At 44.7% G+C, this 17,838-nt stretch overlaps 1 protein-coding gene across 6 annotated transcripts in view; it reads right to left on the bottom strand.

Moving 5' to 3' along the window:
- Window positions 1–17,838, bottom strand: part of RAPGEF5 (Rap guanine nucleotide exchange factor 5) — a 219,423-nt gene that overhangs the window by 66,611 nt on the left and 134,974 nt on the right. For 4 of the 6 annotated variants that reach the window (XM_059933978.1, XM_059933979.1, XM_059933983.1 and 1 more), the window contains 2 exons: window positions 4,268–4,386; window positions 3,718–3,806 (listed from right to left, as the gene is read on the bottom strand). In XM_059933978.1, coding sequence (XP_059789961.1) covers window positions 3,718–3,806; window positions 4,268–4,386 — 208 coding nt within the window. Of the gene's footprint in view, window positions 1–3,717; window positions 4,010–4,267; window positions 4,387–17,838 lie in introns of those variants that run through there. The other 2 variants (XM_059933980.1, XM_059933982.1) reach the window with 2 other exon arrangements.

Below are 17,838 nucleotides of genomic sequence, written 5' to 3' on the forward strand. Positions count from 1 at the left end.
GATGAATAAAAACCTAAGACGTGGGAAAAAAAAGGGGGAGCAAATAACGGTATTTCCTCTTGTGTTTCCCCTAAGGTAGACTCATCGTAATGCAGATGTAGAAAGAAAAGTCAATAAGAAGGATTTTCTCTGTGTAATCCATCTGATCATAGCGTTGTCCCCGGCCACCCCCCTTAGAACAGAAATCGTTATTCCTAATAGAAGCATCTCTAGACAAAACACATTTGATCCTTTCCAGAGAAGGGAAAGGGTTAAATAGGAGCAGCAAGCACTGTAGACCCTACAGACCAGGGCTGGTGCTGGGGACTCGCTCCTCCACCCCTCCGGCTCCTCCACTCACAACACATTTTCTTGCTTCTTGCCTTCCTTGTAATTCTCCTGGGCTAGGAACGCCCAGTGATATCTGCCCTATTTCTGGGAAGATGAAAGATAGAGCTGCTTGATTTTTCCCTAACATTCCAAATGCTTCAAGTCAGACCCTGAACCTCGAAAGAAAAGGTAATTTTTGAAAACAGCTTCAGTCCTTCGACGTTCACAAATAGGTATCCAGTTACCAGACTCAAACAGTTTTTCCATTTTAAACAATGAAGAATTATTCATTCATTCGTTCATTCATTCATCCATCCATCCATCCATCCATCCATCCATTCATCCCACAGATATTCCCAGGATGACTGTTTGTGCCTGGTAGTACCAGGGAGGAAAGGTAGGCACGTAGGGGATTATGAAAATAAGCATGCTAAGTGTTGTGTGGATCAAATCGTTTAGGAAAATCATTAGTAGGTTGCTTGTAAGCATCTCTAACAATGTTTTTTTGCTTTTAAAACTCAGTTTGATATGGTGATAGAATACTGTATGAATTGTTGTTTTCTATTCTATTCTAGATTTGGGTAATAACAAAAATACAGTAACTCTTATTTCTATTCCATTCAATTAAGTAAACTTTTTTTCCACTTGCCTATTAACATCAGTTAGTAATCCCCTGAACCTGTCCTTTGTGAGTATAGGTCTCTTAGCCTATTGGGCCTTAAACCTACATTTTCACAATGAAGTGACTTTTGTGGGGAAGAGAGGGAAATAACTTGCATCCCTTGCTTGGTTAACTTCCCCAGCCTCTGGTGGGTACAGGAATGTAAGAATCCAGAAGAGGCTCACCCCAGCCTCCAGGACCATTTATTTCTTCCCATGTATGCTTTCTTCCTCACTGCCATTGGGGCCATGTGGACCACCAGCATATGGCTCCACCCAGCTCCATATGGTTCCATCTCCCTAAAAGGGGCGCTCGAGAACATAAAAACGCTGCTGTATACTTTTATTGCAGCCCCTTCTCATTTTCCTCCATCTGTTTTCCATATGTTTACGCGACTCAGACTCCTGCACACGTAGACCTTTTATAGTGCGGGTCGCCGGCCTGACCAAGATAAAGAACTAACATTCACCGCTGTCAGTGACAAGGGGCCTCAACTACTTTAAATATGTGATTCATTTAGTATTCAAACTAGAACGAACCCATAACCACTTTTCTTCAATTTGTACATGAAACTTGATTTTATATTTATATTTTTTAAAATGTTACCAACAAAAGCCACACAGTGGCTCTTCTGTTGTATTTTCTCCAAGCGCTGTTCGTGAAGTGTGGAAGAACTGCATGTGACTTCCACTTAGGTGTCGCTATCATATTACACATCAATCTCTCTCCAAAGTTGACTTTTTCATTTTCATAAAACTCTCCTTTGATCAGAGGAAAAGCTGTTACTGTTTTCCCCCTCAGGTGTCCCTGCAAACATCTGAAGTTTTACATGTGTCCTCTGCAAACGCTAAAGAAATGAGCAGGAGTGAGGACCGACTGACCCCTGCGGGGCTCTACCTGCCCGGCTTTGGCCACACCGAGTCGTGGTCCTTTTAGCTTTGCTCGGCACCTGGCAAGAGGGACACATCTGATCCCAGTGTTGGTATAATCGAGAAGAAACTGGGAATACCAGTCACTAGACACCAGGTACAACACTGTTTTCCAACAGGAGGCAACTGCTGGCATTAGTAACAGGAATTAGGGTGATTTCTCACTCCCGGTGTTAACTTGTCAGTGGGCACCTAGGCCATCTTTCACAAAAAACTAATGACAGTGAGAACGAAAGAAAAAAGAAATCAAGTAGGCCTAGTACTGGCTTCAGTAATTTCTACTCTTATTAATATGACTTAGACACAAAGTCCTGTGTTATAGAACTGCAGTGCTACTAAGAAGAACAGATTCAGTCCCCCAAACTGCTACGCATGTTCAAAGGTGTCCTCTTCGTGGCAGATAACTTGCCTGTAATCTAGTCCAAACCACCTGTGTAAAGCAGTCTGCTAATCAGTATGCGGAAAATTATGGCCAGTTCCGTGATGACTATCTCTGATGAAGCAGAACACGGAAATAGTGCTCAAATGCACAAAATATTAATAGACATACAAAAACCACCCAGCAAATGCCACGAGAATACGGTTCTCTTTTAGCTTGTTTGTGTATAAATGACAACTATTATTATTTTTCCCCAAACATAGATATGCAAAATAAAGTTTTTATTTGAATTTCAAGATCAAACAATAACATTAATGTAGAATGCGTGATTGAGCCATTTTTGCCTTTTTTTAAAAAAACGCTATTCATATTTCACACATCTTTGTTTCTCTAAATGTCCTTTATAATGCAGTATACAGCCAGACCTCAGTTAAGTTCAGACAAAACTACTGGGACCCAAGGAAACTCTTGTTCCCACCTAAGTTGTCATTTCACAACCCTTCCTGCATGGGAAAAAACCTAAGGAGTTACTTGTACTAATACAACCAAAAAATGCCTTTTATTGATGCAGTCGATATATTGCAAACTGCGGGCATCACAGGTGCTATGGTGGCAGCAAAAAGTGCATTTTAGTCAGGGCATCAAGTTACAGAATTCAGGCTACAGCCAGAGGCCTATTCATTGGAATAACTGCTCCAGGCTGGAACAAATTACAAATTTCGGTTAAGAGAAGCAAGTACTGCCCTTGTGTGATAAAGGAAGTTTGGGTAGATCATGCAATGGTAGTGTTTCCAGAAGTGCAAGGGTGAAAAAGCTAAGTGGGTATTTTGCTCCCAGATTAAATAGAAAGGACAAGAAGCCTGATCAATAAGACTTCAGTGAATTACAGTTTCTGGTCTGAGAAGCTATGAGTATCATATTCTGCGCAGCAGGGCTTGCTCTGAGCAGTTTGTAAACCACATGGAAAAAGGCAGAAGTTGCTGCTAAGCTTATAGTTGCTGAGTAGTTGCATTAATTGTTGACTTTTCGGCAGGGAGGCTACTCCCCCCAGCTCAGTGCTTCCCACAAGCCAGGTAAACGCTAGCTGGCAGCCCCATCCCTCATATTCCTTCCCACTGAACACTGGCTCTTAAATGCTGGCCTCTTGCCAGCTGCCTTTAGGTGAGATTCGGTAAAAACTGCCAATGAAACAAGAACATCTGCCTTCGTGTCATTTTCTTTGTACAGCTACTTCCCAGGCGGCTGCTTGGATCTACGTGCGTCCATTTACTGGATTTAAACAAAACAGCAGGAGGCGAAGGGGGAGGCCCAAGAAGCATATGCTGGTTCAGCCCACTCTGGTTTCAGCTACAGAGGGCGTCTTGCCCCTCCGGAAACTGACAAGGGCAGCCGCAGCTGGCTGTGAGTCTGGAAGCAGGAGACACCCCCCACTGCCTTACCTGTTTCTTTGTCCTGGACTTCTTCCAGGTGCAAGTCATTCAGAAGGTGCTCCAAGATCTTCTCCGGGGTCCCGGACACGACCACGTATCTGTCAGAGAGCAGAGAGCCCACGGAGTCATCCTCAGCGGGGGACTGTGAACGGCTGCTCCATTCCTCGTCCTCACCCTCCTCATCAATGTATTTGAAATAAGGCACATCGAAGGTAGGCAAGGGCAGCTCTCGGCCTGAAAGCGCGGCAGAATCCTTCCTCTCTAAGTGAGGGTCAAAGACTCTCAGCCGGGAGCTGCCCATTGTGCACGGCCACTAACAAAGGCATCCCCTAAAGGCTCAAAGATCTTGCCATCTCTGTCCTTTCACTGGGAACTGAGTCCATCTGGCTGCTAAGAGCTCTGCAGTCAGCTAGCACGCTCCGCTCCGAGAGGCGGAGAAAAAAGGGAGGGAGGGAGGGGGGGGAAGAGGAGGCAGAGAGAGCGAGTGAGATGGAGCGGGAGAAGGGGAGGAAGGCAGGGGAAAGGAAACGGGAGCACGGGGCTGGGTGGAAACTCTGACCTCCAATCGCTCTCCGCACTCCCCGCTTGGGGGGCTGGGCCGCAGCTCTGCACTTTCTTCAGCACCAGGACGTCCCGGTCCTGCTCTTTAACCTGAACGGTTGTCACTTCATCATCCTGCTTTAGTTGCCGATGGGAGTGATGGATGGAAGAAGGAAGAACAGAGAGAAAATTAAAAAGGCAAAAAAATTAAAAATAAAAAAGAGCTAACTAAAGCTGCACTTTCTCAAGTTGCTTTCCCACCTACTATCTTTACAGATTCAGAACAAATTAGGAATCTGGTCAGGAATCTCCCTCTAATGGTACAGGGTCCAGGCTCAAGTTGTATGGATACATAAAGCATTAGAAAGACATAAATACTTTAAAGGAAACTGGAAAAAAAATAAACTGGGGATGGGATTCAGAGTTCAGTTTTAAAACTACCTGAATGATCTGAATTAAGAAATCCAAAGTTCAAAGTCTCAAAAACACAATATACTAATTGCATGTGTGCTATACTCTCTTTTACCTGGTTAATACTTCTTAAACTGCCACTATATTAAAATTAGAAAATCATATAAAACATCATTTAAACACTAAAACAGTGAGCAAGCCATATTAAGCAGATGTAGCAGATACATATCATATTAATTTACATCACAGTCTTACTTTAAAAGGTGGGAAAAAAACTACTCATTCTATCATTCAGTTCATGTTTTACTCCCAAACTTGAGATGGCCTTCACATTTATCATGTACTTGTTTTGCCAGAATACAAGCAAAAACGGATCTCTAGTTAGAATCTCATCTAGGCTGAAATTCGGATGTCACGGGTGAATGCACTGACTTTCTTCACCGCGGTCCTTTTTAACACGGAGAGAAGGCTGAACAACCATTCATTTCTGCACACACAGCTTCCACAGCCCAGAGCCCAACATGGCCCGCTGACGCGGCTCTGTCCGAGTCGGGCTCACTGCTGACCCAGCAGTGTGGAGCCGACCCGAGTGATGAACACTTCCAGAGTGTGGAGTGTGAAATTCTCCTGATGGGCGGCACCCAACCAGGGGAAGGTAGGGGCGGAGGGGGTAGGGAGAAACACATGTAAAAAAATTTACCTTCTGTATTTCTGAGGATCTGAGCAAAAGATTGAAGCAAGAAAAGTTGATAGCAAAGAGGCTTCACCTGAAAAATGATGTTGCCTCTTTAAAAAGGGAAACACGTCCTAGGGTTCCTAGCATGCTTCTGTGTTTCTGCTCCTGGCAGAAAACCCTACCTAAATTAGGTACAAACACACAAAAAGAACATTTTCCCGCCCCCGATGGATAAAAAGTACTATGTCCTCGTGCCTTATTATCAGTTCCATAGATTTATCAGAGACGCCGATGTATTTATTCACCTCCCATAAGAATAGGAAGGCACTATTCTTGTCATAATTGCCAACCAAATCAGTGGGAAAATGATGATTTCAACTCCTGGTGTGCTGATTCCTAAGAAAATGTAGTGACCTAGTCATTTGAATCTTCCAAGATCTTCTTAAAAACAAAAAAATACTAGTCATTCTAAACAGCAATATAATTTTATGATCATTCTTTTTAAACCTCTTAGTGGCAAATACTTTTACTGTGTAAAACTGATGTATTACACTTCAGCAAGGTCAGACACGCAGTTACTGTGGCAATTAATGCTGGATATTCATTGTTAAACTCCCTGAGGATGGCAGTGTGACTCCTGTAACATGAATACCAATGTATAATTGCTCTCTTTCATTTCTCCAAAGGGGTTCTTTTGTTATCCGTGTGGCTGAAGTGAAACAAGGTCACTGGCGAGAGGAGCATAATATTGACAAAAAAAAAGAAAAAGGGCAGAACGTGAGTCTGGGATACTGAGACACAGAAACAAATAATTCAGTAAAGAGTAGGTGTGAAAGGACAAAAATCTTTCCCTAGCTTTCCTCTCGTCGTAAGCCAATACTCATGTTATATGAGCCTGCTGTCATTCTGAAGCACATTTTACATTCTACGTGCATGTGATATACGGCATTATTAACTTCCGTGGGCCATGCACATACATATGGATGGGAAGGGCTTCTCTAATGTCTGTGTAACTAATATGTATTACAGGGCTGTGCACAGAGCAGCTACACTCCGCTGGGCAGGGGAATAGCTGAACCATATTGATGTACTATCAATAGCATCTTATGTCACAGTGATAGTTTCCATTTTGAAAAGCTGTTAAAAAATAAAGAAGCAAAAAAGCAGAGAAATCAATGTATAAAAGGAGATGGAAGTTATCTAAAATTGCCGTGAAAACGTAATAACCGTATGTATTATACCTGGCTCTCAAGAAGGAAGGAGAAATCAATGCCTCCTGACCAACCCATGTACCCTTACCTAACTGCTCTTCCTGAAAAACAGCATAAGTACCAGAGTTGAAGTTCTGGGTATGAAACTTTATTCTGGTGCTTGCTTGGTTAAGAATAAAAGTATTTAAAGAACTAATGACAAGAAATATGTTCAATGACAAATAGTTCATGAAATGCAAGTAAAGCATTAAAATGCTTAATTTATAGACAACCACTCAACAAACAGTGAGGGTCTGCTTTGGGTAAGGCACTGTGGCAGACACTAAGGGGCAAGCAGCGGTGAGTAAGACCGATGCCCTGCCCTTAAATGACAAGGTGATAGCGCCATAACAGCATAAGTCTGTGAGCTCCCCCAAGATGAGGCCACATGCAAGAGAGAAAGCAAAGGTAGAACCCATGCGATTTGACTGCCAAAGATGACAGATCAAATCCCAGATCTGTGGGTGAAAGAGAACGGAAATGCCATTAAATGGGACAAAAAAACTGGTTCTGCTGAGACTGATGAACCTGCTTTCAGACAACTGATGTTTCAGTACTGCTAATACATCATGCTGTAGATGTTTAGCAAGCAGTTAGAAATAAAGAACTAGGGCTCTGGACAAAGGCCAAGGACAGAGATAAATGTGTGAACTACTCAAGTTTGGGAGTGGATGAGACTGTTGAAGGGAAGCAGGACAGAAAGGGAACTAGGAAGAGAAAACATAGAAAGTAGGAGGAAGAGGGAGGGGATCAGAGTCATGAGGAAACCTACCAAAGAGATGACTAAGCAGTGAAACCAAGAGAAGCCAGGAGAAGGTGGAGGGCACTGACTCAGGAGAGTCAAGGACAAAGGCTGTCTGACGTTGTCAAATTCACGAAGATGAAGAGTCTACGAGGAAGTGATGAGGAGACCACGATGGGAAGGCGAGTGTTGAGGTGTGAGCGGACGTGAAGGACATGCACAAAGAGGCAAGACCGCCTCCTTGGAATTTCACCACGAAGGGAAGGAGTCAGGCTGAAGAGGCTGCCTGGCTGGGGAAGTCGGCAGGCAAGGTGAGGGGCTGTGGAGAAGGGGCGAGAGATCAGGAACGTGCATGGAGGGTTTAGGCTACAACAGGACCGAGACTTCCTCCTTCCAGAGAGGATCACGGGAAAGAAGATGGGTGGAGATTTAGAAAAAAATTAGAGCACGGAGAATAAGGTAGCTGAGGTAGACAAAATGAGATGGTTCCTATCATCTCCGTAGAGTGGGGATTCAGACCATCTTCTGGAAGGGGAGGTTCCTCGGCGGCCTGAAGAGAAAACTGTTGGAAAAATGGCTTTAGGGGTTGCAACAGGGAATAAACAAGTTATGAAAAGAGGAATTGCCAGGCAGCTTTGTGCTGCTGAGGGTAGAAAAACATAAGTTTATGGTTTTAGGCCTTCCTGCCAACGTGCTCAGAAATCTGAGAGCGGGGCGGGGGTGGGGGGCACACTTCCCTGGCGGTCCGGTGGTTGGGACTCCGCGCTGCCACCGTGGGGAGGTGGGAGGGTGGTGCGGTGTGGCCCGCAGGTTAGATCCCTGGTCGGGGAACTGGGATCCCCACATGCTGCGCAGTGTGGCCAAAAAATTTTTTTTTTAATTTTTAAATTAAAAACATAAATTTAGGGCTTCCCTGGTGGCGCAGTGGTTGAGAATCTGCCTGCTAATGCAGGGGACACGGGTTCGAGCCCTGGTCTGGGAAGATCCCACATGCCGCGGAGCGACTGGGCCCGTGAGCCACAACTACTGAGCCTGCGTGTCTGGAGCCTGTGCCCTGCAACAAGAGAGGCCGCGATAGTGAGAGGCCCGCGCACTGCGATGAAGAGTGGCCCCCGCTTGCCGCAACTAGAGAAAGCCCTCGCACAGAAACGAGGACCCAATACAGACAAAAATAAATAAATAAAATTAAATTAAAAAAAAAACAAAAAAAAAACATAAATTAAAAAAAATTTTTTTTTAATTAAAAGAAGAGAAACCTGAGAGGGGAGCAGTGAATGACGCCCCCTCCACCCACCAGGGGAAGAGATCAGCATAGGAGACACCAGGAGGGAGGGAGGAGAGATGTTGCGGGCTGCCGTCAGCACACATGCAAACAGCCCTTCTCCACAGGGCGTCTGTCTGGTTAGGGAAAGGAGTGCGCCAAGACAGGAGCTGATAAGCGGGCAACACGGAGGGGCTGAGGACAAGCCTTCACAGGGCTGAAGGGAGCAGGCAGGTGGTCAAGGAGGAAGCCCGTGGAGGCTTTGATCAAGGAGGCTGATCTCTGAAGTGGGGCAGTTCAGAGCAGTGAAGACGGAGCAAGGGAGAAGCAGCCCCTGACCCCTGGGAGCCGGCCTGGCACTCAGGCTGGGCCTCGTGTTCTCCTGTTAAATGTCACTGATTCTGGGAAAAATCAACATCAGATAAGGCCACTCTGTGACTGTGGTGGGACAACACAAAAACACGGCCACTCGCAAGTCGTATCTGAACACAGACAAAGCATAAACATTGATCACGGCAGAAAATACCAGAAAGCCCAGCGAGTGAGTAGTGACTGCTGCTTCTTTCCCAGTGACAGCTTTGGCTTTGCTGCCCTCCCTATAGATAAGATTTAAGATATCGTCACAGAGTTGCCCAGTTTCCTGATCTAGAGCAAAGCCCTGCTACTTGAAATCCTCCCCAAAGTCACCAAACACAAACCCAAGTCCGGTATGTCCTTTCTTCTAACACCTTCTTGCACTGAGCTGCTGCGAGGCTCCCCAAGGTGCGAGGGCTCCATCACTACACCAAAGCAATAAACCCAACTTACTCAACTACAGGCGTGTTCCTGGTGGCCTCCGGCTAGAGGACGGTGACCATGGACAAGGGTCATAAGACGCTGCCCTGCCGCTGGCATGGTGCCGTGTGGAGAGGATGGTTATTGGAGTCAAAGATAAAATGCATTTCCTTGTCAGGGGGATGAGAGAGTCACACCCAGGGATGTTCCTGAAAGTGATCAGAGGATGGGTGAGGAACGAATACCCCAGGACTTCCCTGGCGGTCCAGCGGTTAGGACTCTGTGCTGCCAAGGCAGGGGGCGTGGGTTCGATGCCTGGTCGGGGAACTAGGATCCTGCGCAGCGCAGCCAAAAAATTAAAATTAAAAAAAAAAAAAGAATGCCAGTGCAAGGGGCACAGACTTTAGGAGAAGGGACTTCTGTAGGTGCAACACTGAAGAGGAAGGTGCAGTGGGGAGTGGGGTGTGTTCCCAGAAGGCACCATGCTTCCCACCCCCCGCCCCACCCACATGCCTTGGCTGGTGGTTCTCAGCTCTGGTTGGTACAGGCTCAGTGAGAATTCTCCCCGCTCCCTGACACACACTTTAGCTCCTAGATCTGCACAAACCAGGTCTTTCCCCTACTCTCTTGAAGGGATGGTAGGAAGAACAAGAAACTCTAAGGACCAGGCCAGACGGATTCTTCACAGCTTTGCCTATGGGATGCAGTCTGGGATGAGCTGGGAGATGGGGAAGGAGAGGAAGTGTAAAAATAAACAGGTGTCCTCAGCTGAAAGTGGGGGGGAGGGGGCAGTGGGGGAGGGAAAGCTGTTTGATCACAGACTCACAGGACCTTTTGAACAGAGGCCATGAAAAATATGAAAACAGAGGAGGGTTTTCAGGTTTTCTCTGCTCCTCATCTTTGTTCCATTCTTTGGTGACTAGCTCTGATTTCTTTTCTTTTTATGGCTACACTGCTCCCCTGCCTGCAAATTCTGAATGAATGATAGAACCCGTACCTTTGACTTACTTTAGATTAACTTCCTTGACCAAGATCAGCTTTTATACTTCTTAATCCAACTTTTCTTTTTTCATTTATTCACATGAAAGACATTTATTTTTAAGATGAAAATACATATAGGGTAAAAAAAAATACTGATTTTTTTAAAATGTAAGGTGAAGAACTGATGTTGACAGTTCAGCAAGTCTACGCTGTCCTGAACCAAATTTCTGACTGCATTTATATTTTCACTTATCACCAGCACTAGCAAGAAAAAGTCATTACTAAGGGATTTCTCAGGCCTGCTGGAATTGTCACAACGACTTGCCTGATTTTCCATTATCTCTGATAATTGAAAATATTCCTCTCCCAAGTACTCATATAAAGCAGCCACTGGTATTCTCCATGGCATTGTGTCCCTGATGCTCTGTGAGTATCAACTCTCACAAGAGGGCTTAGCTGGGGGTTCATGGATGGCTTTAGTGACTCAGGGAAGCTTCTTAAAGTATATAAATTTTTTATGTGTAGGCACATTTTCCCAGGTAGAGTCCAGAGTTCTAGGTTTCACTGGAGTCTACGAACCCCAAAAGGTACAAATCGTTCCATACGATGAAACTCGTATTTATCACTGCATCTAAGGAACCTTCTTTGACAATCTCCAGCCGGTAACGCTGCCTATCCAGATAAGATGCCCAAAGAACCCTGTCATGACATCCATCACACTGACCTCTGATTATCTGCTCCCTCTGTGCTCTCCACGACATGATGACATCTTGAGGGCAGGGGCTGTGACTTCTATTTCTCTTCCTAACACACAGCTCAGGGCCTGGCACGTGATATTAACTTGATAACGGTTTACTGAGCGTGCAAGTTCATGAGCAAGCAAGAGAGCGAGTGAGCGAGTGGATTACCTTTAAAAGACAGAATTCGATTTCACGTGGTTCAATGGTCACTCTCCTCTGAGGTTGCCTTTACCCTCTCTACTTAGTCACTTTTCTATTATAATGCTCATCACATGAGATAACTGTGTTTTGTACTTGAGCGTTATACTTGCTCCATCTGTCAGAATTCTATCAAACTAAGCTCCCGTGCAACTGACATATAAGAGACCATATAACGAACACAACGCTGGGAAGGCATTCACTAAATGGTACTGTCCCTGAGTCTAGGGCACATGGAAAAAAGGGTGTGGGCATGAACAGGTCACCCTGTGGGTTGAAGTGTGAACTGGGCAAGATGTGAATTTTGTGCCCTCTAAAATCCCCCTCCTGCCCACTTCGGTTCCAACCAGGATTCTCAACACTCCTCACGTGACCCAGTGTTCCAACATCAAACCTGTGTGAAGCAGGCAGCACCAGAGAAACTTTCAGATGGAGAATGCACAGAATCATCTAGCTTGATGCCATGGCACTCAAGAAGTCATACAAGTAGCACAAGGTGCAATGCTACTTTCCCTCAAGTTTGTGAACACCATAACTGAAGATGCTAACTTAGCGGTAGGAAGGCATTTGCTATGGACTGAATGTTGGTGTCTCCCCCCACCCCAAATTCCTATGTTGAAACCTAACCCCCAAAGTGATGGTGTCTGGAGGTGGGGCCTTTGGAGCCCTCATGAATGAGATTAGTGCCCTTATAAAAGAGGCCCCAGAGAGACCCTTTGCCTCTTCTGCCACGTGAGGACACAGCAAAATGACAGCTATCTATGAACGAGAAAGTGGGCTCTCATCATATATTGACTCTGCTGGCACCTTGATCTTGGATTTCTCAGCCATCAGAACTGTAGGAAATAAGTTTCTGCTGGCAGTCTGTGGTGTTTCGTTACAGCAGCCCGAACGGACTGAGATGGCATTTAGAGCCAATCGCTTATTATAACTCCTTTCATTTCCCAACCTCCTTGGTCGAACTTCCATTCCTCCTACGAAGTTCTCTTCAAGAATCACCTCCTCCAGGAAACCTGCTCCCTCCGCCTGCAGTCTGACGTGGCTGGCCCTCCTCTGCAACCCCACAGCGCCACACGAATCCTTCGGCCTCAGCATTCCGAGAAGCACACACTGATGACCTTTTCTGTCTCCCTTCTAAAGCATAAGCTCACGTGTGGGCAGGCACCGTATCTCCATCAACTCTGAATTCCCAACAAACAGCCAGGTCTTGGCACTCCATAGATACTTGAAGAACCTTACCCAAATGAATCAGTGAACAAACAAAAAGAGGAATGGGGCTTCCCTGGTGGCGCAGTGGTTGAGAATCTGCCTGCTAATGCAGGGGACATGGGTTCGAGCCCTGGTCCGGGAAGATCCCACATGCCGCGGAGCCATTAGGCCCGTGAGCCACAACTACTGAGCCTGCGCGTCTGGACCCTGTGCTCCGCAACAAGAGAGGCCACGATAGTGAGAGGCCCGCGCACCGCGATGAAGAGTGGCCCCCGCTTGCCGCAACTAGAGGAAGCCCTCGCACAGAAACGAAGACCCAACACAGCCAAAAAAAATAAATAAATACATAAATAAATAATAATTAAAGGTGCTAATAAAAAAAAAAAGAAAAAGAGGAATGGATAAATGTGCAGTTTTGAGTAGAGGTTTAGAGAACAACAGCTTACTCTCAAAAGATACATTTCAAGTGGTGAACTCTGACGGTGCTAATACAGGGGACAGTTTGCTGAGAGGTGCTCTTCCTAAGGAAGGGTAATCCAACTACTAGGGTGGTGGATAACAATGGCCCACGCTGTTCTGCATCTCGATCATCAACCTGAGTGTTTGGGACACTCAAACAGATATGGGTAAACTGAAAAGAAGAGCTGCGTGCTCGTCACACTGGACAATGATATAGACAGACAAGGGGTTATGAGATCAAAACGACCTGCTCTAATTCAGGATCTCGGCCTGAGGGTGGTTAATGTGAGAATCACTAAGGCAGCCCCAAAACTTGGCCAATATTTAAGAGGACACATGGTAAGTGTTTTGTGACGTGTAAAGCATCATGCAATCATTAGCTACTAGACGATTAAAAAAAAGCTAACATAATTTTATCTCATAGTGGTAGAGGTAACCACAGCTCAAGAACTAAGGAGACAGCACTGCCATATGCAACTAACAGACCCACTAGGAACAGGCAACAAGGGAGGGATCAAGCCATGACCAGGCAGATAAATCTGTCTCATTTATTGAGGGTTTACCATTTATCAGCAAAGCTAAGAGTTGAACATCCATTATCTTATCTAATCATTACAACAATTCTATGAGGTAAATACTGTTAAAACTCCCATTTTGATAAAGTAACTTGGCCAAGCAAGATCTTGTGTGAGGGTGTGGTAAAGCTGAGATTGAACCCAGGCAGACCCAACAACAGAGCCCTTAACCAGAACCACAGACGTCCCCAGAAGATGGTTACTAATACACGTTAGAGACTACAAGTATGGAAGGGGACTTGGTTTACCCTGGTGCTGGCAGCCAAAGCAGGCTAATCTGCTTGGCAGATGAGGCAACAGGTGTGTCTACGTCATGCTGAGTTCCAAGAAGAGAAGAGGGTTGTCAAGGACCGAACGTGGTCTCAGGACCACAGCTAAACCAGCTCAGCCAGGGCGCAGCTCAATACCCCTGGCAAGGGGGAAATGAAGTGCTGGCAGGAACAGAGTTAAACATGGCAGGGATTAGTGGGATCTGATGCCCACAAAACTTGGGTACCCAGAGACATGCAGCCTAAGATTAGCAGGGCGTCCAGTGCATAAGCTGCCTTCGGCCTGATGGGCTCAAGCACTGGGCAGGCATGGAATTGTACACTTTACAATAGTTAATTTTATGCTATGCGTATTTTACCTCCAACAAAACAAAACGGGGCTGTGATGAGCCTCTGGGCACAGGACTTTGCTGATCGAAATACATGGGACTCTGCACCAAGGAGCTACAAGGGGGTCTGGGAAACACGCCCTCTGAGGTACTGTTCAGGTAGTTGGAATGTCTAAGAAGAAAAAGATCGGGAGAATGAAACCATAGCAGGAAATTTTCACTCTCTGAGCTACCCTGCCTTGTGGGACAGGGTGCCATAGGATTACTTGTGATGCTCTAGAAAAGTTACCTTCCGTTAATGGGTGGCTAGATCAAGAAAGCAGATTGAGGCTCAATTTAAGGAAGTACTGTTGGCAGAGGCAGAATGAGCTCTGTCTCAAACTGGAGCAGAGCTTGTCAATAACATTATTGACAAGTGAAGATGGTTCTTCAGTGAGTGAGGCTGGACAAGACGACCTCGGCATCTTTTTCCCATCCTTAGATCCTACAGAATTCAGTTTTCTTGACACCACTTTTCTCACAGAAGCCCAAAGTGCTGCCTCTCCTAAACAGGAAAGCGGCACGTGATTTAGTGGTTAGGGATCTCTCCTCATCTTGTCCTACGGAAATTCACACACAGCTTAGCAAACCAAACCACCAATGCCCGCATCTATTCTTGTACCGTTAAATGTGGGTACAGCAGAACTGGAATACTTATCTGAAAAAAAAAATCTCCTCTGGCCAAAAACAATTTTGTCTGAGAACAACCTTCACAGAATTTGCTGACAGTGTATCGCATGACTCTCTTTCCTCATGGGAAAAAAAAAAAAAAAAAAAGGAAACAGATCTTTAAAAAAAAAAAAAAGTCAAAAGGATATTGCTGGCAAGATAGACCTGATTAAGAGAGCAGCTAAGGGAAAGACAAAGTAAGCAGATATGTGTCAAGGTGAGGAGTGATTTAGATTTACCATATCACAAAGTTCTGGCCCGGCAAACACATCCTTTGTATAGGTGATTCTGGCAGAAAGAGAGTATTTAAATAATGATAATTAGTTCTTTTTAAAAATCCTACACATATTGTGATTAATAACTCAAACTAAAGCCTAAATAGGACTAATAGAATTCATCATCCCCAAGCTTACAAAATCTAGGTCAAGTCTGACTTCCATAGTGTGAAAGCAAACACAAAGTTGTTATGGAACGTGACTAAACTCCCACAGAAAATCAGTAAACAAGACTGGATAGAAAGTTCTGGCTGCTAGAAAAGAACTGTATTTATTAAATTTTACTGCCTCTAATAATTATCATGTAAAGGAAGTTTTCTAAGAACCCTACAATTAGGGCAAGGCTAGGAATTTGATCCTGAAGCCAACTTCAGCTAGTAAACTTATTGCACAAGAGAGCAGAGGAGATGGGGATAGAATGTAATATCTTGAAATAAAGGCACTGTTTTTCCATCACAAGTATATTTTGATATACTCTATTAGCTTGATGGATTATTCTGGATACTGGTAGAAAAGAGGCACACTCAGCAAGGGTAGGTTTGATAAAATTAACCAAAATATGGTGAGATAACCATGGACCAGCAAAGGGAGATACTAACCACCCCTGGGTTAGTTGCCCTCTTGAAGGGGCAAGAGGAAGTCAGAGTGAGTACTGGATCCCATTGGGAGGGAGCTGGAGAAGTAACTGAGAGGCTTGCAAGGAGAAGCTACAGTCCCAGAGGGGTGCAGTCACTGCCATAACTGCAGCAGAAAGCAGGACAAGGTAGGAAGAAACACCCTGATCCCGTCTCCTTCTACACGCCGATCTCCTATGACCCCTCCCATTGCCCAAGCCCCATTTGGAGATGGAAAGCAAGAGATCCAGGCGGGTTAGGTCCATGGGGGTTAGGTCTCACTGCCAACCAGCATAGAGCAGAGGTGAGAATGCAGGAGGGGATGCAAATGTACATGATCTAGCAAACCTGACCTTCCAGTTTCCAGAGAAGCTTATGTCAGCTTATCACTAAGTTAGATGCCACTATATAGGTCATGGAATCCATCATCTTGCTGTCAGGAAAACAACTCAAAAACCTAATAGCTTTAGGGTAGGTTATATTAGCATCCCCCTAATTGACTTAATCTAATTCCTACACGTTTTATTTTCTTAACACTCTTTCTGGCCTAATATTTACATCAGTTTACTACAGTTCAGATCCTACACTTGCTTCATACTCGACACTCCCCATGTGACCCTTGAGAGTTATTAAATCACATAGGTGTTATTGTTTTTTTATCATAAAATCTTAAATTTTATTAAATCTTTCCCAGAAATTCCTCTAGATCCAGTATGGAAGCTCTTGGCTGATGACAAGATTGTGGGTGGGGACAGAGGGGAGAAGAGAAAGGCGAAATGGCAGGACAAGTTCCACTCTGATATCTGCTGCATGGGAACAGGGGCTTGGTCTGTCTTGTTCTCTGTGCCGTCCCTCCATCCAGAACAACACTGTCTGTTAAATGAATGAATGGCCTGCTGAATGGTGGGTGAGCAGACAGATTGTAGACATTGGGATGGTCCAAGATCAAGGATAGAGAGGTCGGCAAAGGCAAGGAGGAAGAGGTTCAAAGGGACTCAGTCCAGAGAGTAGGCTACGGTAGAAAGGAGAAATTTCAAGAGTTAGTTAATGCCTTACAAGGCCCTCGTTTTGTGGTGAGGTTCCTGATTATCTGCAAGGGAGCAGTCAACATCCTTCAGCATCAGCAAGTCTAAAGTATAAACAAGATAAAACACCCGCAGCAACAAGCAAGGCGTGATGTCAGCCATGGTCACGGGGTGAGGCTGCGGCACTCCATCACTTCTGCAGCCCCTCGGTCCCAGATATGGTGGTTATTTCACTCTGCTAAGTCTCAGAGTTACATACACTCTCCCTGGTTAGTGGGCCCACGGGAATATGCAAAGGCTCGGCTGGGCTGGGAAGTCACTAAGACCTACCCCTTGGATTCAAAAAGCCTAGGTCAAAGGGCAACTGAGGGCACTGCCTTGTGCATATATGATCTGACAGAGGCTTATTAGAAGGTAATTCAGAAGAAATGAGGATGCCTTCAAATTCTAAATTAGATCATTAAGCATTTCCTAACATGACTGAGGTCACTGGAAAATAACTTTGTCTATCAATACTTTGAACCTGTGAATTCCATCAATCCACAGCGTTCATGCAGACAGTTTGCACGATATGTTCACAACACATTCGGCCACTTTGCAAAAAACTGAGATAACTTAGTGCTGGGAACAGCACTTATTTCCACTTCTCATTATTGGTATACCTTTTTTTTTTTTTTAAACATCTTTATTGGAGTATAATTGTTTTACAATGGTGTGTTAGTTTCTGCTTTATAACAAAGTGAATCAGCTATACATATTGATATATCTTGATGGCCTTGAAAATACAATACATATGTTACTTGAGATTTAAAACAACCAAAAAATCTGAAATCTTGCTTCCTAGGAAAGTTTACAGAAATGACAAATTTAGAAATATCTTCTAGTTCCCAAGAATTCTTATATCATTGTGTGTGTGTGTATGTGTATATGTGTGTGACACACTTGCAAAGTTATTCTGAAGGGAAAATATCAATATTGACACTTTCCTCAAGCAGCCTAAAGATGAGATGAAAACCTATGGCAAATTATGACTCGGACAAAATTTCTACATACTAGTTGCAGATATACTTGTCACCTGGGGTTTGACTAATTCA

The sequence above is a fragment of the Balaenoptera ricei genome, chromosome 9, assembly GCF_028023285.1.
Source record: "Balaenoptera ricei isolate mBalRic1 chromosome 9, mBalRic1.hap2, whole genome shotgun sequence".
Lineage (NCBI taxonomy): Eukaryota > Metazoa > Chordata > Mammalia > Artiodactyla > Balaenopteridae > Balaenoptera > Balaenoptera ricei.